The sequence below is a fragment of the Papaver somniferum genome, unplaced genomic scaffold, assembly GCF_003573695.1.
Source record: "Papaver somniferum cultivar HN1 unplaced genomic scaffold, ASM357369v1 unplaced-scaffold_5, whole genome shotgun sequence".
Taxonomy (NCBI): Eukaryota; Viridiplantae; Streptophyta; class Magnoliopsida; order Ranunculales; family Papaveraceae; genus Papaver; species Papaver somniferum.
In genome coordinates this window covers 214,780-232,375 of record NW_020647637.1, presented here as the reverse complement: position 1 = coordinate 232,375, position 17,596 = coordinate 214,780, and the positions used below count along the sequence as shown (strand labels likewise).

The following is a 17,596-nucleotide window of genomic DNA, read 5'->3' as shown; positions in this document are numbered from 1 at the left end:
TTTGAGTGTTTTGCTCCGTTTCGTCGCACTTGTTCTACTGGACTTGGGCACTTGGATTCTTGGAGTAATTCTCTTCTATGCTCATTTGTATCTTTTACAAGAATGATGTTAGTGAATCACAAAGAAGGAAATTCAAGAATGGGAAGTAGTACGCATTGTATGGGATTCTTGAATGTTCACAATCATCTTATGTGAATTATAATGCATGGTCTTTAATGACTTTGTATGTTCTTCTTTGTTAAGAAAATGTTTTTATACGCTTTTGGTAACCACTCTTGGTGTAAATCCGTGAGAAAAAGATTGATTCTACCTTCTAAGGACAAAGATTCATTTTTGCAATATTAATCTTTATGGTTTTATATATTGCAATATGTTATGGGATATGTGTGTTTGCATCCGTGAACTATGATTGTCCCATACCCTGTCAAAAGTTATGTCTTTCATATGTCGATATGCATGTATTGATAAGAGAATGAATGAACTTTTGACATGAAAAAAGTTTTAAGCCTATTATATGTCATTATGCAAATATTGATGGAAGATAGGATGAACTTTTGTTTACGAGGATTATGTCTATTATATGTTATTATGCAAATAGTGATGGAAAATAGAATGAATCTTTGTATATTCCGCAGTATTGATCTTTCCTGATCCATATTTTATGTATATACTGTGTGGCTCCGTAAGTCTTCTTATGTGAGCATTTCCAACTAAACAAATCATAGATTCGTTTGTGATTAATTTGGTTGTGTATTCCGATTAAATTAATCATAGGTTCTCTTGTGATTAGTTTAACTGAGAATTTTTGGATACAAAATCATTTTGTGGTTGAGAGTTCTTTTGAACTTGTAAAGAAATCCTTCTTTTCTTGTAAAGGTTAGGTCGCTCTTGTTGTTCTTTCGGGAATGACATCAAATGGGGGAGAGTTATTTTGAACTTGAGCTTAATTTCCATATCTTTCTGGGGAGTGCGGCTGTGGAATATTTGAGGAGTTATCTTTTATCTTTATAAACTCCGTGATGAATGCATTTAGCTTCAGATTTATGATTGCATCTAAATAAAGTTGATATGTTCTTTTCATTTTTCTTGAAGTGTCTCCATGAAAATTTTCATTAGGATCCCGTTTTCGTACCTTTGCCAATTTTATTGACAAAAAGGGGGAGAATTGATATGTAGTTCACACTACAAATACATATGGTTTTCGGATCATTATGTAAGGGGGAGTCGTTTTCGTGTTGAGACGAAGTATTGACTAAGGAGGAGTGATACATATCACCATAGTATTCCTACTAATGCTCATTTTTTTCTAAGTTAAGTCTGTTGTCGAAGTTGGGATATGAGAACTTTGATGTTGTGTAATAATACAATATCACTGTATAACAATGATCGAGAACTTTTATTTTCTCATTGTTATGGCTACAGAACTTCAACAACTATGATGCTGAACTTACAACCTTTGGAATCATGGGAGTACTTGGAGAAGACGAAGTTTTCGAGTAATGTTGAAGCGCCAAGGAGATCAAGAATGTGGACGAGAAGCTACAAAGTTTTATCTATTCTGTAATCCATATGTATTGATAGTTTTGTCACTAAAATTGACAAAGGGGGAGATTGTTAGAGCACTGCTTGGTCGAACTCGCATGCGTTGCTATCTCAAGCATGTTTGTCAATATTAGTAATCAAAACTATATGTCTTGATTTCTAGTTTACTTATGACTAAGTCTCGGTCTAGGATAGTTAAGTGCAGTTGAGCTCCAGACTCCATGGCGATCATCTTACGAAGACGAAGAACTACTCGAGGAATAAGTGGAACTTCATCCGACAAAAATGTATGTGGAGACTTGAACTTATCTGTCACTCAAAAGTCTATTCTATCTCCTACTCTTGAGACAAAGTCGTATAAGTATGATAGTTTTCATACATACACATTTGTTATTTCGAGCCGAGTTAACTCGCGTATCTTTTTCTCGAAATATGTGTTGGCGAGCTTTTGCTTTAACCATTTTCATCTTTAACCGTGACGAAATTCATGATGGCGTTTCAATCTTGAAAATAGCTTTGATGACAATAGTCGTGAATAACGATTGTTATAACATTATAGAAGAATGTTTTAATAATTGAAATGTAGAGTTGATATTAGCAACTATGGATACAAACATATATAGTGTGTTCGCACATTAGTGTATAAATCCATGTGCCGGAAACCAAGTGCGTGCATATGTGTGCATGCGGTATTGGTGAAGGAGACAGGTTGAGTACGCATACCCGTACGCGTACTTGCGGAAGTTTTCGAACCGAAAATTTCTGCTGAGTTTTTAAGTTTGCAAACTAGTAAACCAGTCACCTTAGGGAGGCATACCCACAGAAGTTTTCGAACCGAAAATTTCTCCTGAGTTTGTAAAATCAAATCCTGTAGCTAAGGTACGCATACCCGTACGCGTACTCAAGCTGGTAAAATCCAAAGAATAACAAACCCCAAGATCGAGATTGATTCTCCTCTAACTCGGTGAACCCTGAACAGATAGAAAAAGCAAAAAAGGATGAGATATGATTGATATACGATTCTTCTCTAGCCAAAACCCACTTCTTCTCTGATTGATGTCGAATCCAAAAAAAATAATATTAGGAAAGAAAAATAAAAGAAGTAATGAAAGAAAAACGAGGAAGAATAAGCGAAGAAACAATTTTAGAAATTCTGGGTGTGGGCGAAATTTTATCCTAGAATGGGTGCGCGCCTGAACTTTTCTGAGCGTGAGTTTCACAGTGAAAGAAATCTGTAAAATGGGTTTGGCTGTAGTTTTCACATACCTTAATAGACAAATTTTTTAACACACCTAATTGGGCCGACCGACTGGAGGTCGCGAAAATCCCGTAGGGAGGAAGTCTCTTTTATGGCAATTTTGTTGTCAAATTAGGGGTGAGAAAAACACCCATACCCGCGGATTTTATCCGGCCCAATCCGTATCTTAACAGATGGACACCCGATCGGTAGATGCGGCTGTATTTTTAGACCCGGTCGTTTTTACGGATTGGATGCGGGTGGAACGTCACCCATCCATTGGACACCCGACCCGCAGAATAACCACGGTATTACACATGAATCTGAAAGATATCATGACAAATGCTTACACCCTATTCTTCAGTCCATATATTTTAAGTGTAGAATCTACAAAAATGATAAAGTTAGCACAATGATTGGTGTACTCTTTGATAGCATTCACGGATGTAATGAGATAAGGCAAGGATATTCCCTATTGTTGCTACTCGTGTTATGTCCATTTCATTTTTCATTATACATCTATTTTTTGAGACACTGTTTTGTTGTTGTCACTTGACATGGGATATAATTTGTGTCCTTACTTTTCTATTTTACAGTTTTATTTGGGTTTTGTCTCACGTTTTATACTACTGACTATACTGAGTGCATCATTTTGCTGGAGCTACTACTGAGTGCATTATACTGAGTGCGCTTATTCACCAGTGCATAAGTACTATTAGCATTTTCATAATGTTAAATGGATCTCCTTGCAGGGCTTATAGACTAACTAGGGATCTGAGACAGGATGATTCCCTATCTCCATACCTTTTTATAATCTGCATGGAGTCTTTCTCCAGATATCTAATCCATGCCGAGAATTGCCAGCTTCTCCACGGATTCAAGGTCACTAAAGATGCACCTAGCATCAGTCATATGCTCTTTGCAGATGACTGTCTTGTTTTCGCCAAAGCTTCTCATGCTGATGCTGAGAATCTTATGGCCTTAATAAAAGACTTTAGCATTGTATCTGGACAGGTCATAAATTTTGATAAATCTGGTTGTTTGTTCAGTCATAATGTTGATCCTAGCCTTGTTATTTCTCTCATTAGGACACTTAATGTTAGAAAGATACCTCTAAATGAAAAATATTTGGGTATTCCTCTTTTCATCAGTAAGTCCAAAACGGATTCTTTTATCCATCTTACTAGTTAATTTGACAAGAGAATAACAAAATGGTCAGGTAAAAACATTAACCAAGCTGGGAGGTCTGTTCTTGTTAATCATGTGCTTAAGGCTTCTCCAATCTACCACATGAATACCTTATATATTTCTGATAAAGTTATTTACCAGATGGAACAATCCCAAAGGGATTTCTGGTGGGGGAAAAACAGACCTGGTGGCTTATACTTGAGAGAATGGGGCAAGATTTGTACCCATAAATTTCAAGGGGGTCTTGGTTTTAAAAATCTTCGTCATGTTAATGTCGCTTTACTAGCTAAAACTGCGTGGAATTTAATCCATTCTCCGAATGATCTTTGCTTTAGGATTTTAAAATGTAAGTACTTCAAAAATTGCTTTCCATTGCATTATGATTTGACAGGGGACTGTTTTTGGGTTTGGAAAACCATCTTTATAGATTTCGATTTCATTCTCCGTAATACTGTTTGGGACCTTAGAGATGACAATAGCATTTTGGATTTTAGAGATAATTGGATTCCCAATGTTGCTCAGCTTTTATGCAATGCTTATCCAAATCCTAATCTTCTAGTTTCTGATCTGATAGATAAAGACATTAATAGCTGGAATCTAGATCTAGTTAATGCTTACTTCACTCCTCAGAACGCTCAACTCATTCAGAGTACTAGAATCCCTCTTTCTGGTCACGACAGACTAATTTGGCCTTTCACTAAAAACGAACAATTTTCTGTCAAATCTGCATATAAAGTCTTGTCTGATCAATTCGAGTACATTCATAATCTTTGGGATCTGAAAATACTAAAACACCCTATACTTGGAAACAAGTTCCTTCATAATCCTATCTCTCTATTTCACGACTTCACCACCACCACTAGCAGAATAACCAACCGCAACGTGTCCACCATCTCCACCGTAACCTGTACCACCACCGTGGAACCATAGACCTGAACTAATTCGAGCATTTCATATTTCCGTTTCTTACTCACCACCACCACCTTCCTCCTTCAGTTTCGAATTCTACCCTCCACCTCCAGCAACACCATCACCACCATTACAGATTTCTTTTTAACATTAGTTCAGTTCAATTTCAGTTCATACCAGTTCAATTGGATTTCAGTCCATGCCAATTTCGATTCCGATAATCCCCACCATCACTACCAGCACCAGGTACATAACCATCCTCTTTTTTATGTACAATCTATAATACAAACACAATTTGATTTCCAACCAATTTTTGATTGGGTATAGATTTAAGTAGGAAATACCATATGGTCATAGTAATAATATATTAGAGAGAGTCTAGTCCAGTTGACCGAGTCATGTGTCTGTTTGGTCTTATTTGTGAAAATATATTATAGTTTGGTCCTACAAATTATAGTTTGGTCCTAAGGTGATGTCATGGATGATGTAATTTTCATTGTGTGGTGACAGAAATACCCTTATATTATTGTTTGGTCCTGGAAAATAATGGTTTGGTCCTGTGACCAAATAGTAAAAAAATATTATTTTCTCTTTTTTCTCTCTCTTAATTAAAAGAATTAAATAAAACTTAAAACTTAAATATCTTTTGAACCATATGTCCAAAAATGATAAATTTTATATATTCGGAAAGCCCTCGACGATAGCTTTCCAACGAATACCATTGTCGCTATGTTTCGTAGCTTTTAATTTTTGCCTTATCTTTTAGCTATAAAATGAATTATTATACGAGCTCATTCTACAAAATGAACTACTTTACTGAACTATTATACGAGTTCATTCTACAAAATCAACTACTTTAATGAACTATCATGCTAGTTAGTTCATTCCAAAAAGTGAACTCTTTGTATTAAATAACATACGAGTTCATTCTACAAAATGAACTACCATACGACTTCATTCTACAAAATGAACTGGTATAATGAACTATTATTACGAGTTCATTTTATAAAAGGAACTACCATAATGAACAACTATTACGAGTTCATTCTACAATATGAACTACCATTCTTAGTTACTATTACGAGTTTATTTTACAACATGAATTATCAATCCTACAATATGAACAACTATTATGAGTTCACTCGAAATTAAGAACAACTATCACGAGTTCATTCTTCAATATGAACTATAATAATGAACTATCATTACGACTTCATTCTTCAAATTGAACTATTATTATGAGTTTATTCTACAAAAAAAAATAGCTAGTATATACGAGTTCATTTTACTAAATGAACTGCTACTATTATGAGTTTATTGTACAAAATAAATTGCTAGTATATACGAGTTCATTTTACGAAATGAACTGCTAGAACTAGAATGAACAACATGTTCAAAAATAGTGTTCATTCTCGGAAATGAACTACTATTATATCGAAAAAAAATAAAAGCACCGAAACACAGCGACAATGGTACTCGTTGGAAAGCTATCGTCGAATGCTTTCCGAATATATAAAATTTATTAAATTTTCGACTTATATCTTGAGAGATATTTCATTTTTAAGTTTTTATTTATTAAAGTTAAGAAGAAAAAGAAATTAATAGAGAAAATAAAGAATAGAAAAAAAAAATACTAACATGAGGAGAAAGAAAATAAGAGATAAAAAAGGGTAATTTAGATATTTTAATATTTTTAAATAATTATGTAACAAATGGAAAAGGTAATTTTTGAAAGGACCAAATAAATTTTCCCTAGATTTAATGGTTTTTATGATACGAACCTTTGACTGAACTGACTGGTAATTTTGTTTAGTTGTTCATGCTCTTCAACTATTTGAGAAAATACCCCAATAAAAGAATTTATGTGAATATCAAACTGGTTAATCTGAATATCAAACTTATGTGCATAGATTTAATTAGATTCCACCGGTTATCTGCACATTATGTATTCATTGATCTCCTTGCATTATCTGACAGGTTATATCGTCTGATTTCTTGTATGTGCAATGCTGTGCTACTCACGATAAAGTGAAGGAGACAAGCTGGTGCAGGCATGATAGCAAGAAGTGGCGATTGCAGTGTTGTTGGAGCTCAAAGCCATTGAAGGTGTCACTGGGAGTTTGTTTGATGCTTATTTGAAACGTAAGTGCCTTTTTACCTTGGTAAACATTCTTCACACCTGCCAAATCTGGATGGTGTGTCGTGTTACTCCATTTTTTTTTTCTGTCGTGTTATCTTACATCACTGTGCCTGTTCGCATTTGTGTCTGAATTTCCCGGTTGGACGAGGTCTTGTGTTTTGTGTTCTAATATGTTTACAGTAGTGTTTTAGTTTCAAGGTAGTCTTTGGGATCTGCTGTTGCTCTTCCCGAGGATCAGTCCAACTCCAACTTGCTAGTCTGTCTATGGAGTTACTAAATTGTTTCAGTCATCTATACTGAAACACATTTATCAAAAAAAATAAAAATCTATAGTGAAACACATGATTTCAAGCACCTGCTTGCAGTTGGTCACTAGTGTAAGGAGATTGGATGATAGAAGAAGGAAACATTTGATGTTATTATACTTGTTAAAACATTCCTGTAACGGTCATGTTTGACAACAATCTATTAGAAGAGACGATTTTGATTTTGATTTTGTTTACAACAATTTTAAATGTTCTTTCAGAAAGCCCTGCAATATAATTTCTGGCTTTGCAGCTTTAGGACTACGGTTGGTATTATTTTCGTTGGCTATAACGCAGAGAACAGAAGCAGAAGAAGAGTATGATAGAAGAAGGAAACATTTTCAAGATCTTTGTTATCCTCTGAAAGTTGTTTTCGTTCTGATTTATTTACAAGCTGCTTTTAGTTGTATGGTTCTTTCAAAATGTTTCTTAAATATTGTTTGTTTCCACCTATTTGCCACCCTCATTTTTCCTATTCGCCACCCTCATTAATTACCACCCTCACTTATCCTATTTGCCACTCATATAATTTTTCATATATCCTAAATACCAGTTATTGGCTATTTATTTACGCCCAACAATAAAAACAACCCTGATAACTAAAATTTGATTTTATATCAAAAAAATGCCTAAAAAAAGAGAGTAGTGAAACTAAACCTAATTATCATATTTTAATCAGCGATTACATATAAAAAATCATGTTGAAATTTGATTTTGTTTGTTCTAGTGATAAAGAACCAGTCGTCCAGTTTGGGTCGACTTGATTTTCGAATTTTTAAAAACTAAAATCAGATTTCCTATTACGGCTCTTTCCTCGACAATATAAAACCTGATTTTGAATGTGTCCTCTCTGTACAAAAATGAAGAAGATGGAATATGCGGCCCACTGTACGGCTGTTTCCTCCACAATTTAAGGTATTGCTTGGGACGGAGAGGTGTGTATTGCTTTGGATGGGGAAGTGCGAAGCAAGGAATGAAGATTATTTTTTAATGCCTTTGTTTGTATTCTTTCAGATCCATTGGTACTAATTTAAACAAAATTAAGGTGGCAGTGGCCACAGCTAACTTCAACTTCGTCGTCGTCGTCTTCTTCCAAAAATTAATCAACTGTGCTAATCCATTTGTCAATTCGAGCCAATATAATGATGCACTAATTTAATTAAACAGAAATTTAACCTAGTGTTAACATCTTGTAATGGGTTTTTAACGAAAAACGGATGTTAGTGGAGAAGAAGATAAATTAGTTATAGTAAAATTTGATTTGACTTTTACCGGTAATAATTAGGGAAAGTAGAATTAAAAAGTAAAATTACTATAAAAATTCTAATAGGGGTGGAAAATAAGAAATATGTGGGCGGCAAATAGGTGGAACCATATTGTTTTGTTTAAATATCTGTATCAAATCTAAAATTAGTTTTCAGTGACAAATTAGTTGATCAGTTGATTGCCATGTCCTGAACAACATATGAAGCACTAACCACCCAACCTTTGGCGTGCACTTCCTATATTTTCCTAAATAGGACGTACCAACATGTTGTGCGTTCATACTAATTTGTCTAAAACAAAAAACTTTGATTCACTTTGTCATGTCTCTCTAATAATCTTACTGTACCCAGATGTTCTATCAACTGGTAATTTTTGCTAGCGATTATATTCACTGGGATTGGAAACTTTTGTTGCAAGGTAATTGGGCCGACCGAGAAGTGGTGTTTCGTTGAAGCGCTTATATTCAATTAAATGATATCTTATTGTAGGTGAATGTCATTTTGAAGTCACTAGAAGTGGTGTTTCGTTTTTCTTCGGTCAGGATCAGCCCTCCCCACCGTGACATCGGTGTTCTAGTAATAAAATTACTCGTTAGCTACTTAACCAATTAAATAAAATTGTCAAATTTACTACAAGGTACAAAATAAAAAGAAAGAAAAAAAAGAAAAAAAAGCTTACCCCGTGGACATAGTTTTCACTGCTTAACCGTATTTCCTAAAATATGACTGAAAATAGGAAACCGGCCTTGCCATGTGCCGGCAATGCGGAGTGCGAATTCGTGCACACTTCTTAACGAGTGTGTATTTCACATTTCAATCTCTATCCTTGATTAAATTTAGGGAGTTATGTAAGAAGGATCGTGATTCTAAACATGGAGGGTAATGAGACAATCAATTAAATAACCAACCAATCAAAAGAATATGTGAAATATACACTCGTTAGAGGAGTGTGAACATTTCGACGCGGCCATGCGGTTGAATAACATTTTTAAATAGTCCTTCTAAGAGTATTCTTTTGCCTGTACTGTATGTCTAGTTGCCTTGTATGCACAAGGATATATGTTGCACTAAGTAAATCTGCGTTATAGCCAACAAAACCTTAACCATTAGCCACCACAAATTAGGGTTTCAAAATTACTAGCAGCTTTGTGCCGCCCGCCCGCCCGACTAAGAGCAAAAATTAGGTATTCAAGATCGATTGAAATCGAAAATCAGGTAAATCTCTTTCCCTTTGTGTCTCAGATTTCTCTATTCCAGTTACCTGAATCTCACATCTTTTCTTCTCTATTCACTTAATATTCTATAATGCACTTGAAATTTATAACATTGGGTTATTGATTTTGGAGCTTATTGATCTTGATTTTATTTAGATTCAATCAATTCGTTAAATTTTGTACATATTAGAGATTATTCTGCTAAAATTTGTTTTTCGTTTTTTTGGGTTTTGTTATCAAGATAAGAGTTTAGATTTGATTCTTGTAATTCATGAATTCTTTTATGGTGTGATAGGGAACGCCGTAAACACTGAACTTTGATTATTGCTTTGGAGTTGGGATATTGGCTTATTGCTTTCTTTGAGAATCTAAGACATGGAGGTTGTCAATTGTACGGATCCTCAGACAAAGAAAAGGAAGAAGAACCCATTACCAGAAGGACAGTTTTATTATGAACTAGGTACATGTTCAAAAAACAATGATTTAGCTGGTGCACTTGCATTATATGAAACAGCTGTTTCGCAGAACCTTCGTTTAAATCATAATCATTATAATATACTGATTTATCTGTGCTCTAGTTCACTTCCTGAACTGGGTTCACCAGAAGCTGAGGATGCAGTAGAAAATCCTGCTATAGGTAAAGGTTTTAGCATATATAATCAAATGTTAGAAAAGGGTATTAATCCCACTGAAGCAACAATTACGGCAGTTTCAAGACTTGCTGCTGCGAAAGGAGACAGTGATTTTGCTTTTGAACTTGTGAAAACAATGGGGAAATATAATGCGGTGCCTAGGTTGAGAACTTGTGATCCGGCATTGTTTGCTTTTTGTCATAAGATAGAGGCAGAAAAGGCTTATTCAGTTGAGGATCATATGGTTTCATTAGGGATTAATCTTGAGGAATCGGAATTAGCTGCGTTGTTGAAGGTGAGCATTGAAACTGGAAATCAAGAGAAGGTTTACTCATACTTGCACAAACTGAGAAATTGTGTGAGATGCACTAGTGTGAAAACTTCGGAGATCATAGAAAGTTGGTTTTCTAGTAAATTAAGTTCAGAAGTGGGTTGTTTGAGTTGGGATGCGAATAGGATTAAAGCTGTTATGTTGAAGAATGGAGGAGGTTTCCACGGGCAGGGATGGTTGGGGAAGGGGAAATGGGTTGTTAGTAGATCAACTGTCAGTTCAGAGGGGTGCTGTTGTAATTGTGGTCAACGTCTAGATTGTGTTGATATTGATCGGGTTGAGACTGAGAAGTTTGCAGAAATGATAGCATCACTAGCCATGAAAAGAGAAGCCAAGTCCAATTTCAGTGATTTTCAGGTGAGTAATTCTTTGTCATTGTCCAACTTCTGTAACAGTTTGTAACATGATGCAAAATATGTTTTTTCAGTTTGTAAGATATCATGTTCATTATTCTTCGTCAGTTAATAATATGTTCGATACCCTGTGTAGGCGTGGCTGGACAGAAATTCTAATTATGAAGCTATAGTTGATGGAGCAAACGTCGCACTTCACCAGCAAAACTTTGCAGATGGCGGGTTCAGCATTTCCCAGGTTCGTCTTGAGTTACTGATTTCATTTTCTCTTTGTGCATTATGTTATACCACTGAAATAACTTATATCTCAATATTCTCAAAATTGGAATAGAGCAGCTGGAGGCTGTCGTGAAAGAACTGTATGAGACAAGCCAAAGGAAATGGCCCCTTATTATTCTTCACAATAAACGTTATCGATCACTTTCAGCTAATCCTTCCAATAGAAAGATACTTGATTGGTGGAGGGCGCAAGGGGCACTCTACACAACTCCGAATGGTTCAAATGATGATTGGTATATAAATTGAATACCCTGTGCTCTTTGCTTTTCCTTTTTAGCTGAATTGTCACTTCTTTTTGCTTGGCCATATAGAGGCTGTGCCATTGTTGTTTTTTGAATTTCTCAAGTATTCTTGTTCTAGCTTCACTGAACTTTTTTCCCCTGGTTTTAAGTTTAGTATGTTACGTGGTTTGTTGCCCAGGTACTGGCTTTATGCTGCCGTTAAACTTAAATGTTCGCTTGTGACAAATGATGAAATGCGAGATCACATTTTTGAGTTCTTAGGTAGCAGCTTTTTCCTCAAGTGGAAAGAGCGACATCAGGTGCGTAATATTAAATTCTTACCTTTTGAACCTTATCTCAAGTTTTGGACCAGTTGATTCCATGTTGTTGTTTCTTTTCTGCATTACTTTTCAGTGACTTCATGAAGTTAACCTTTACTTTTCAGGTTCATTATACTTTCGTGAAATCTAATTTGCGTCTTAAAATGCCACCTTCATATTCATTGGTCATTCAGGTAAAAATTATAAGATTCCAGTTTTCATACATAATTGCCTGCTACTGCATCTTTCCTTGAGATTTTGGTATCCTTCGGCGGCAGTATTAATCTCTGTTTATTGCTTCCAGGAATCAGAGAAAGGATCCTGGCACGTTCCTATAGAAGGGGAATTTGCTGATGAAACCTCAAGAAAATGGCTTTGCGTTACCAGATAATGATCGTATTTGTCAGGTCTTATTATTAGTAAATTCTCTATTAAAGAAAATTTTGTTTCTGTTTAGTGTTTGCTTAACCTTATTAATCAATTTCAATGTTGTATTCTTGATCCTCAGCCTGCTCTTTCTTGACATGTTCTAAACTTCTAAATATACTAACCAGTAAAACATAGAAGCACACAGACACATGGATCAACGACTGATAAACTAGATATTAACAATTTACGTGACTACATGTTGACAATGATTAGAATATCGAGGAGCCTGTGTATTTCTCGTTAGTTAACCTTGTAGGTGTTATTTGTCGAACTAGACAATCATGATATCATTCATAATAATTTGAAAAACCTCCTGGGAGCTAAAACCTCCTGCTTTCTGGTAAATTAGGATTGTATTTTGTAACCCCCCAAAGTGTCTTCTGTAAATTATAAAATTCCGTCTGATAGATTAAGTTATAAATCAATGAAAAATGAATGTTCATCTGTTAACATTTCCAGCATATGCTTATGGTCTTGAATTGGCCGAGTTTGAAGTAGTCTATTCATGAAAGAACGATTTTTTAGGGATCATGGTTTTTTTGAGGGGACCATGGTTTTATTAGGCCACCTTCCCTATAATGATAAGGGGTGTCCTAAAACGTTGAAATGACTAACCTACCCTTAACCTAATTTAATTTAAAATCAACCTAATAACCACCTATATATATAACCACCACCTCCTCCCACCACCACCGCCCACCACCTCCGATTATCACCACCACCAACCACCGATTACCACCACCGCCCACCACCGCCGATTACCATAACCACCACCACCAATCACCGATTACCACCACCACCTCCTTCCACCATCACCACCACCGCCTATTTAAGAAATGTAACAACATCAATGTAATCATAATTAAGTTCGGTTACATAATAATTTTATTGAGTATAAAAGACGCCAGCCACAACCTGATTCTGTCAGGGGACCACTCCGGAGGTATTTTCCAACAAACCCTTCACTTTAATTTGATTTTGTTTCTTCAATCGAATAGAAATCATCAAAATAAGGTTTTAATAGGAGTTACAGAACTATTACCATGAGTTCACTTTAATTTGATTTTGCTTACAGCCATGAGTTGCTGAGAGATTTCAGTCAATCCACTGCCAAAGCCCAGTACAATTACCAGCAACAAAACTATTAATATTAAGATTGCTGCCACTGGTGGCTGCTGCTGCTTCTCCTAATCCGTAAAGAACTCTAGGCAGTACTAGGCATATAATTAGAATTCTGGGACGAGGATTTAGAGCTTACGAATTTCAAACTGAGGTTGTTGGTATCATCACTAACGGCCGTGTTCACAGGAGCATTGGTATCTGCAATTATAATCATGACAAACCTCGGTAGAAAAATTTACTGATAATTTTTTTTTAGCATAAAAGTGTTTTTATTTATATTGAAGAACTAAAAGACAGAAAACAAGAGGGGACATAATGCCTAAGTGCCCAACCCCCCATAAATAAAAAAAATGGAAACAGAAGAAAAAAACCGTAGGATAGTAATTTCAGTCACCGCACTTATCCGGTGGATTACTTCTTACTACATATTACGATTACTTAACATCATCATCAGTAATTAATTAAGAACATATGTCATTAGTCCAGGGAGATGAATATTCATGAAGTAGTCGTCCCAATTGATGCATCGAGGATCAAAGTAAAATATATTCTCCTCCTTTACGTTCGCTTTCACTGAAATCCTCAGCTTCTCTGTGTTGGAATCATCAAATCTGCGATAAAACCATAAATGAATTACGTACTCGGTATGTTACTGAAGAACGAAACATACATTCATTTTAATTGAGCACGTATAAATGTACCTTGCCTTGAACGCCAGGTAAGGCTCGTTAAATTTGGCCAATTTAGTTACAAATTTCACTTGCCGTTCCATGTCTTTGCAAAAGCCACCATCATCATGGCGAAGTATGGCGTAGCCTAAACGCAACCCCTGCAAAAATCACGGAATTCGGTTAGGAAAGAATTTATTAAACTTAATGGCTCGTAAAAATGTGTGGTGATGATGCGCAACTAACTACCTTGAGTGGGAAGTTGTATTTGAGATCCATGTATATTTGTAAGCTTTTCAAACTTGTGAAACAATAAGGTTTGACAACTTTGATAGGTTTTCCATTTTTACTCATCAATGGATTCTTTGCGAAATGATTGTAAGCATAATCTTTAATCATGGAACAATACATTGGTTCTCTATTAGAGGAACCCACTTGGTAAATGATTATGAGCCTTGAATTAGGTTTATCTCCATGAGCAACCATTGCGGCTATTGTAGCATTCAACACCATATCTCCTGGAATCTGCAATATAGGATGGAACAATGCGATTATTACATCTTTAGATGACTTCAAAAAGTTAATTTTTTGACTTTTGAGTTCCTTGAGATGAAAAACAAAACAATTTATTTGGTTACGTTTTCAGAACTTGTGAAAGTCAAAAAAACAACTTTTCAGTTTTTCAGTTTCCGAACATGACTTTAGTGATTCAGTAAATGAAAATGAGTTACCATATCCATGATTGTTTTGGAGTTTCCAAGGAAGAATGTTATTTTCCCCTTGCCAAAACCGGCAAAGTAAGGGTCGACAGTTCTGATTGATTTCAACAAGGTAAAAATTAGTTAGTGTATATGCATACTCTTGACATTGTAGATGATGAAAATTTTGGTGTAGGAAGTTACTATTACTTGACACCTTCAACCCAGCCTGGAAATGGTTCTTTGATAGTACTCGTTACAATCGTTGGTCTTACAATAACAATTGGAAGATTTTCTCTCCGTTCACCAATTAGCATTTCCCCCATCGCCTTGGTAAACACATATACATTTGGCCATCCAAACATTCTTGCCCTACTCAACCACAAATCAAATCAACAATTAAGCACCGTTATAATCAGAGAAATTAGTGCATTGATTGTCACGATTAGTTAGAAAAAACAAGTTGGTAATTTTTTCAAACCTTTCAAGGCCTAATTCTTTCATGGCCTTTGTTTCTTCTTTCTTTGATAGTAACTTAGCTCTGAGTTCTTCCAATTTCTGTTCAATGACTTTTTTCTCCATTCCAATGTCTAAAATTGTTTTAGTCCTAGCAAGTGTTTCACCCATCTTATATGGTTCTTCTAATATCAATCCTGCCTTCTCTCCACATCCATAAGCTGTCAATCACATCAACATCTTAATTATTAGCATTTGATTAGCAAATATTTTGTCGTAAACTATCAGCAATAAGAAAGATTCATTACCAGTTGATACATGGAGAAGCATTTCAAGTTTCACACATTTCTTGCTGAAATCCAAAATATTCTTTGGCCCCAATGTATTGGTACCCAATGCGACATCATATCTATCCATAATTTAGAGCAGGAAATTATCGTTAACCTCATTTCGGACTGAAATGTCTGGTAGTCATGAATAAGCTAACTATGCACATATGATATTACCTTTCATTGAAGTTTGTGGTTGCAGCAAAATTCACTACGACGTCTACATCCCTGAATATCTTTTCCCTCATCTTCGCATCTCCTATACCCAGGTTTTCAAGAGCAGTATCACCATCAACTTCTCTGACATGAATGAGTTAAACTTTTCCTCATATGTTTCCTTAATCACTTTAAAAACCTCCTTGGATATCACCTTGATTAACAGCATTCATGCATTATATAAACTCCATGTCAGATTAACCAAAAACACTTTGACCATCTGTATAAATTTATTTTCTTTGAGATAGACATATTTGACATGTTAACAACATTTACTACGTACCTCATCATGCAGACGCCTTGTGGCTGATGCCGCATCAGTGGCTCGTATAAGAAGATAGAGTGTCTTGACATTAGGCTGAGTCCTAAGTAATTTCTCAACGAAAACTGCATTAAAAAGAAGAAAACTATTTAATGATGATTCTTGGATAGCTAGAGAGATCGTGGTACCACGTATAAAGAGAACATAGAAAGTACGTTTTGCTACAAATCCAGTAGCCCCCGTAACTAGGATGCACTTGTTCTCAAGAGATGCTATTATGCTCTTATAAATCTCCATCGAAGTGTTAATCTAGATAGTTGGAGAAGTATGTGTAAGACGATATAACTCACTAAACGTTCTTTGAAATTGAAATGCTTCTGTGATGCATTTTCTTGAAGGCAGAGAAATGCCGTTTTATAGGTGGAAAATACCCAATAATGCGTTAAGTTAGGTGGTAATATCATTAATTTTCATGACAATTTGGAAAAAATGCCACTGAATTCAGTTATTGTTGGCAAGTGTTTGTACTATGAGTGAACCAAGCTAATGTTCTTCCAACTTTAGTGTCCTGATACTATAAACTCCAATTCAATGGAACTCTGACCAGCTTATTAAGAGTACGATAACCAATGAAAAGATTAATTGACGTCTGGGAAGTTGGGTTGAAGCCTAGCTGACTGCACATGCATCATGTGTATCATGGTCTAGCATGTTAAATTCGGGCAAGTTGTACGTATGGTTAGCCTTATGAAACAAAACTAGGCTAGCCCATATCACTGAACCCAAGGTTATGAACATTAATATCTCTCCAAGAAAAAAGGAGAGAGAATTTTTCAGCAAGACAGACAAGTGTCTCCAAGAGGTTACATAATTGACAATGTTATGGCCAACCCGCTGTGGGTCTAGCTAGATATCATTTAAGAGTGGAATGTTTATGGCATGAAACAACGTAAAAAGAAAGATGCCGTTGACAAGATCCATCCCGTCTAGCTACAATTTATCCAATGAATTGTATTACATTACTTTGCTCGTTGAGAAAATCAAGAACAAGTTGATTCATATGGTGTAAAACAAAATGAGCAACAGTATTATTATTTCTTAGCAAAATGGTAATGTAGATGTTGCTCCTGCAACTGGTTCTGGGGTGCACAATTTATTGTTGTTTACTTTTTTATTAATTCCTGGCGATGAAATTCAATTTGTTCGCTAAGAAATTCATTTTGTTCGCGAAGAAATTTATTTTGCTTTTCTAGTAACTTCCTTTGACGATAAACAGCTTCCAATATCCCTCCAATGGGATAAATCTTTCTGCAGTTAGCTTCTATTATTAACGTCTTAGCTGTTATTTTCTTCTCATCAGGCTTTACCTTGTCCAATTGTTTCAGAAAATTAGGCACTCCAAAATGGTCACTAACATTCTTCAAATCTTCCAACTTATGTGGAGGAAAATATGAAGCCAAGGGACACTCCGGCGAACAGA

The 17,596-nt window shown here is 35.5% G+C and overlaps 1 protein-coding gene and 1 pseudogene across 3 annotated transcripts; one reads left to right on the top strand and one right to left on the bottom strand.

The window, feature by feature from the left end:
* The first annotated feature begins 9,654 nt into the window (after window positions 1-9,654).
* LOC113342903 (proteinaceous RNase P 2-like) lies at window positions 9,655-12,443 on the top strand. Of its 3 annotated transcripts, none has more exons than XM_026587279.1 (7): window positions 9,655-9,801; window positions 10,096-11,120; window positions 11,253-11,354; window positions 11,453-11,628; window positions 11,816-11,936; window positions 12,062-12,130; window positions 12,241-12,443. In XM_026587279.1, exons 2-7 carry the CDS (start codon window positions 10,176-10,178, stop codon window positions 12,325-12,327), a joined length of 1,500 nt encoding a protein of 499 aa, XP_026443064.1. In that variant the 5' UTR covers window positions 9,655-9,801; window positions 10,096-10,175; the 3' UTR covers window positions 12,328-12,443. The 3 variants fall into 3 exon arrangements, with proteins under 3 accessions (XP_026443064.1, XP_026443066.1, XP_026443065.1); XM_026587281.1 differs by lacking the exon at window positions 9,655-9,801 and having other exon boundaries at window positions 9,880-10,260; window positions 10,379-11,120; XM_026587280.1 differs by lacking the exon at window positions 9,655-9,801 and having other exon boundaries at window positions 9,880-11,120.
* Window positions 12,444-13,944: 1,501 nt separating this feature from the next.
* LOC113342922 lies at window positions 13,945-16,483 on the bottom strand (annotated as a pseudogene).
* Window positions 16,484-17,596: the final 1,113 nt, after the last annotated feature.

Bases quoted from the DNA above. Each gene is read 5' to 3' on its own strand.
- LOC113342903 (XM_026587279.1), top strand. From the start codon at position 10,176: ATGGAGGTTGTCAATTGTACGGATCCTCAGACAAAGAAAAGGAAGAAG. The intron at 11,355-11,452 runs GTTCGTCTTGAG...GGAATAGAGCAG, and splicing joins GCGGGTTCAGCATTTCCCAG to CTGGAGGCTGTCGTGAAAGA. The intron at 12,131-12,240 runs GTAAAAATTATA...TATTGCTTCCAG, and splicing joins CATATTCATTGGTCATTCAG to GAATCAGAGAAAGGATCCTG.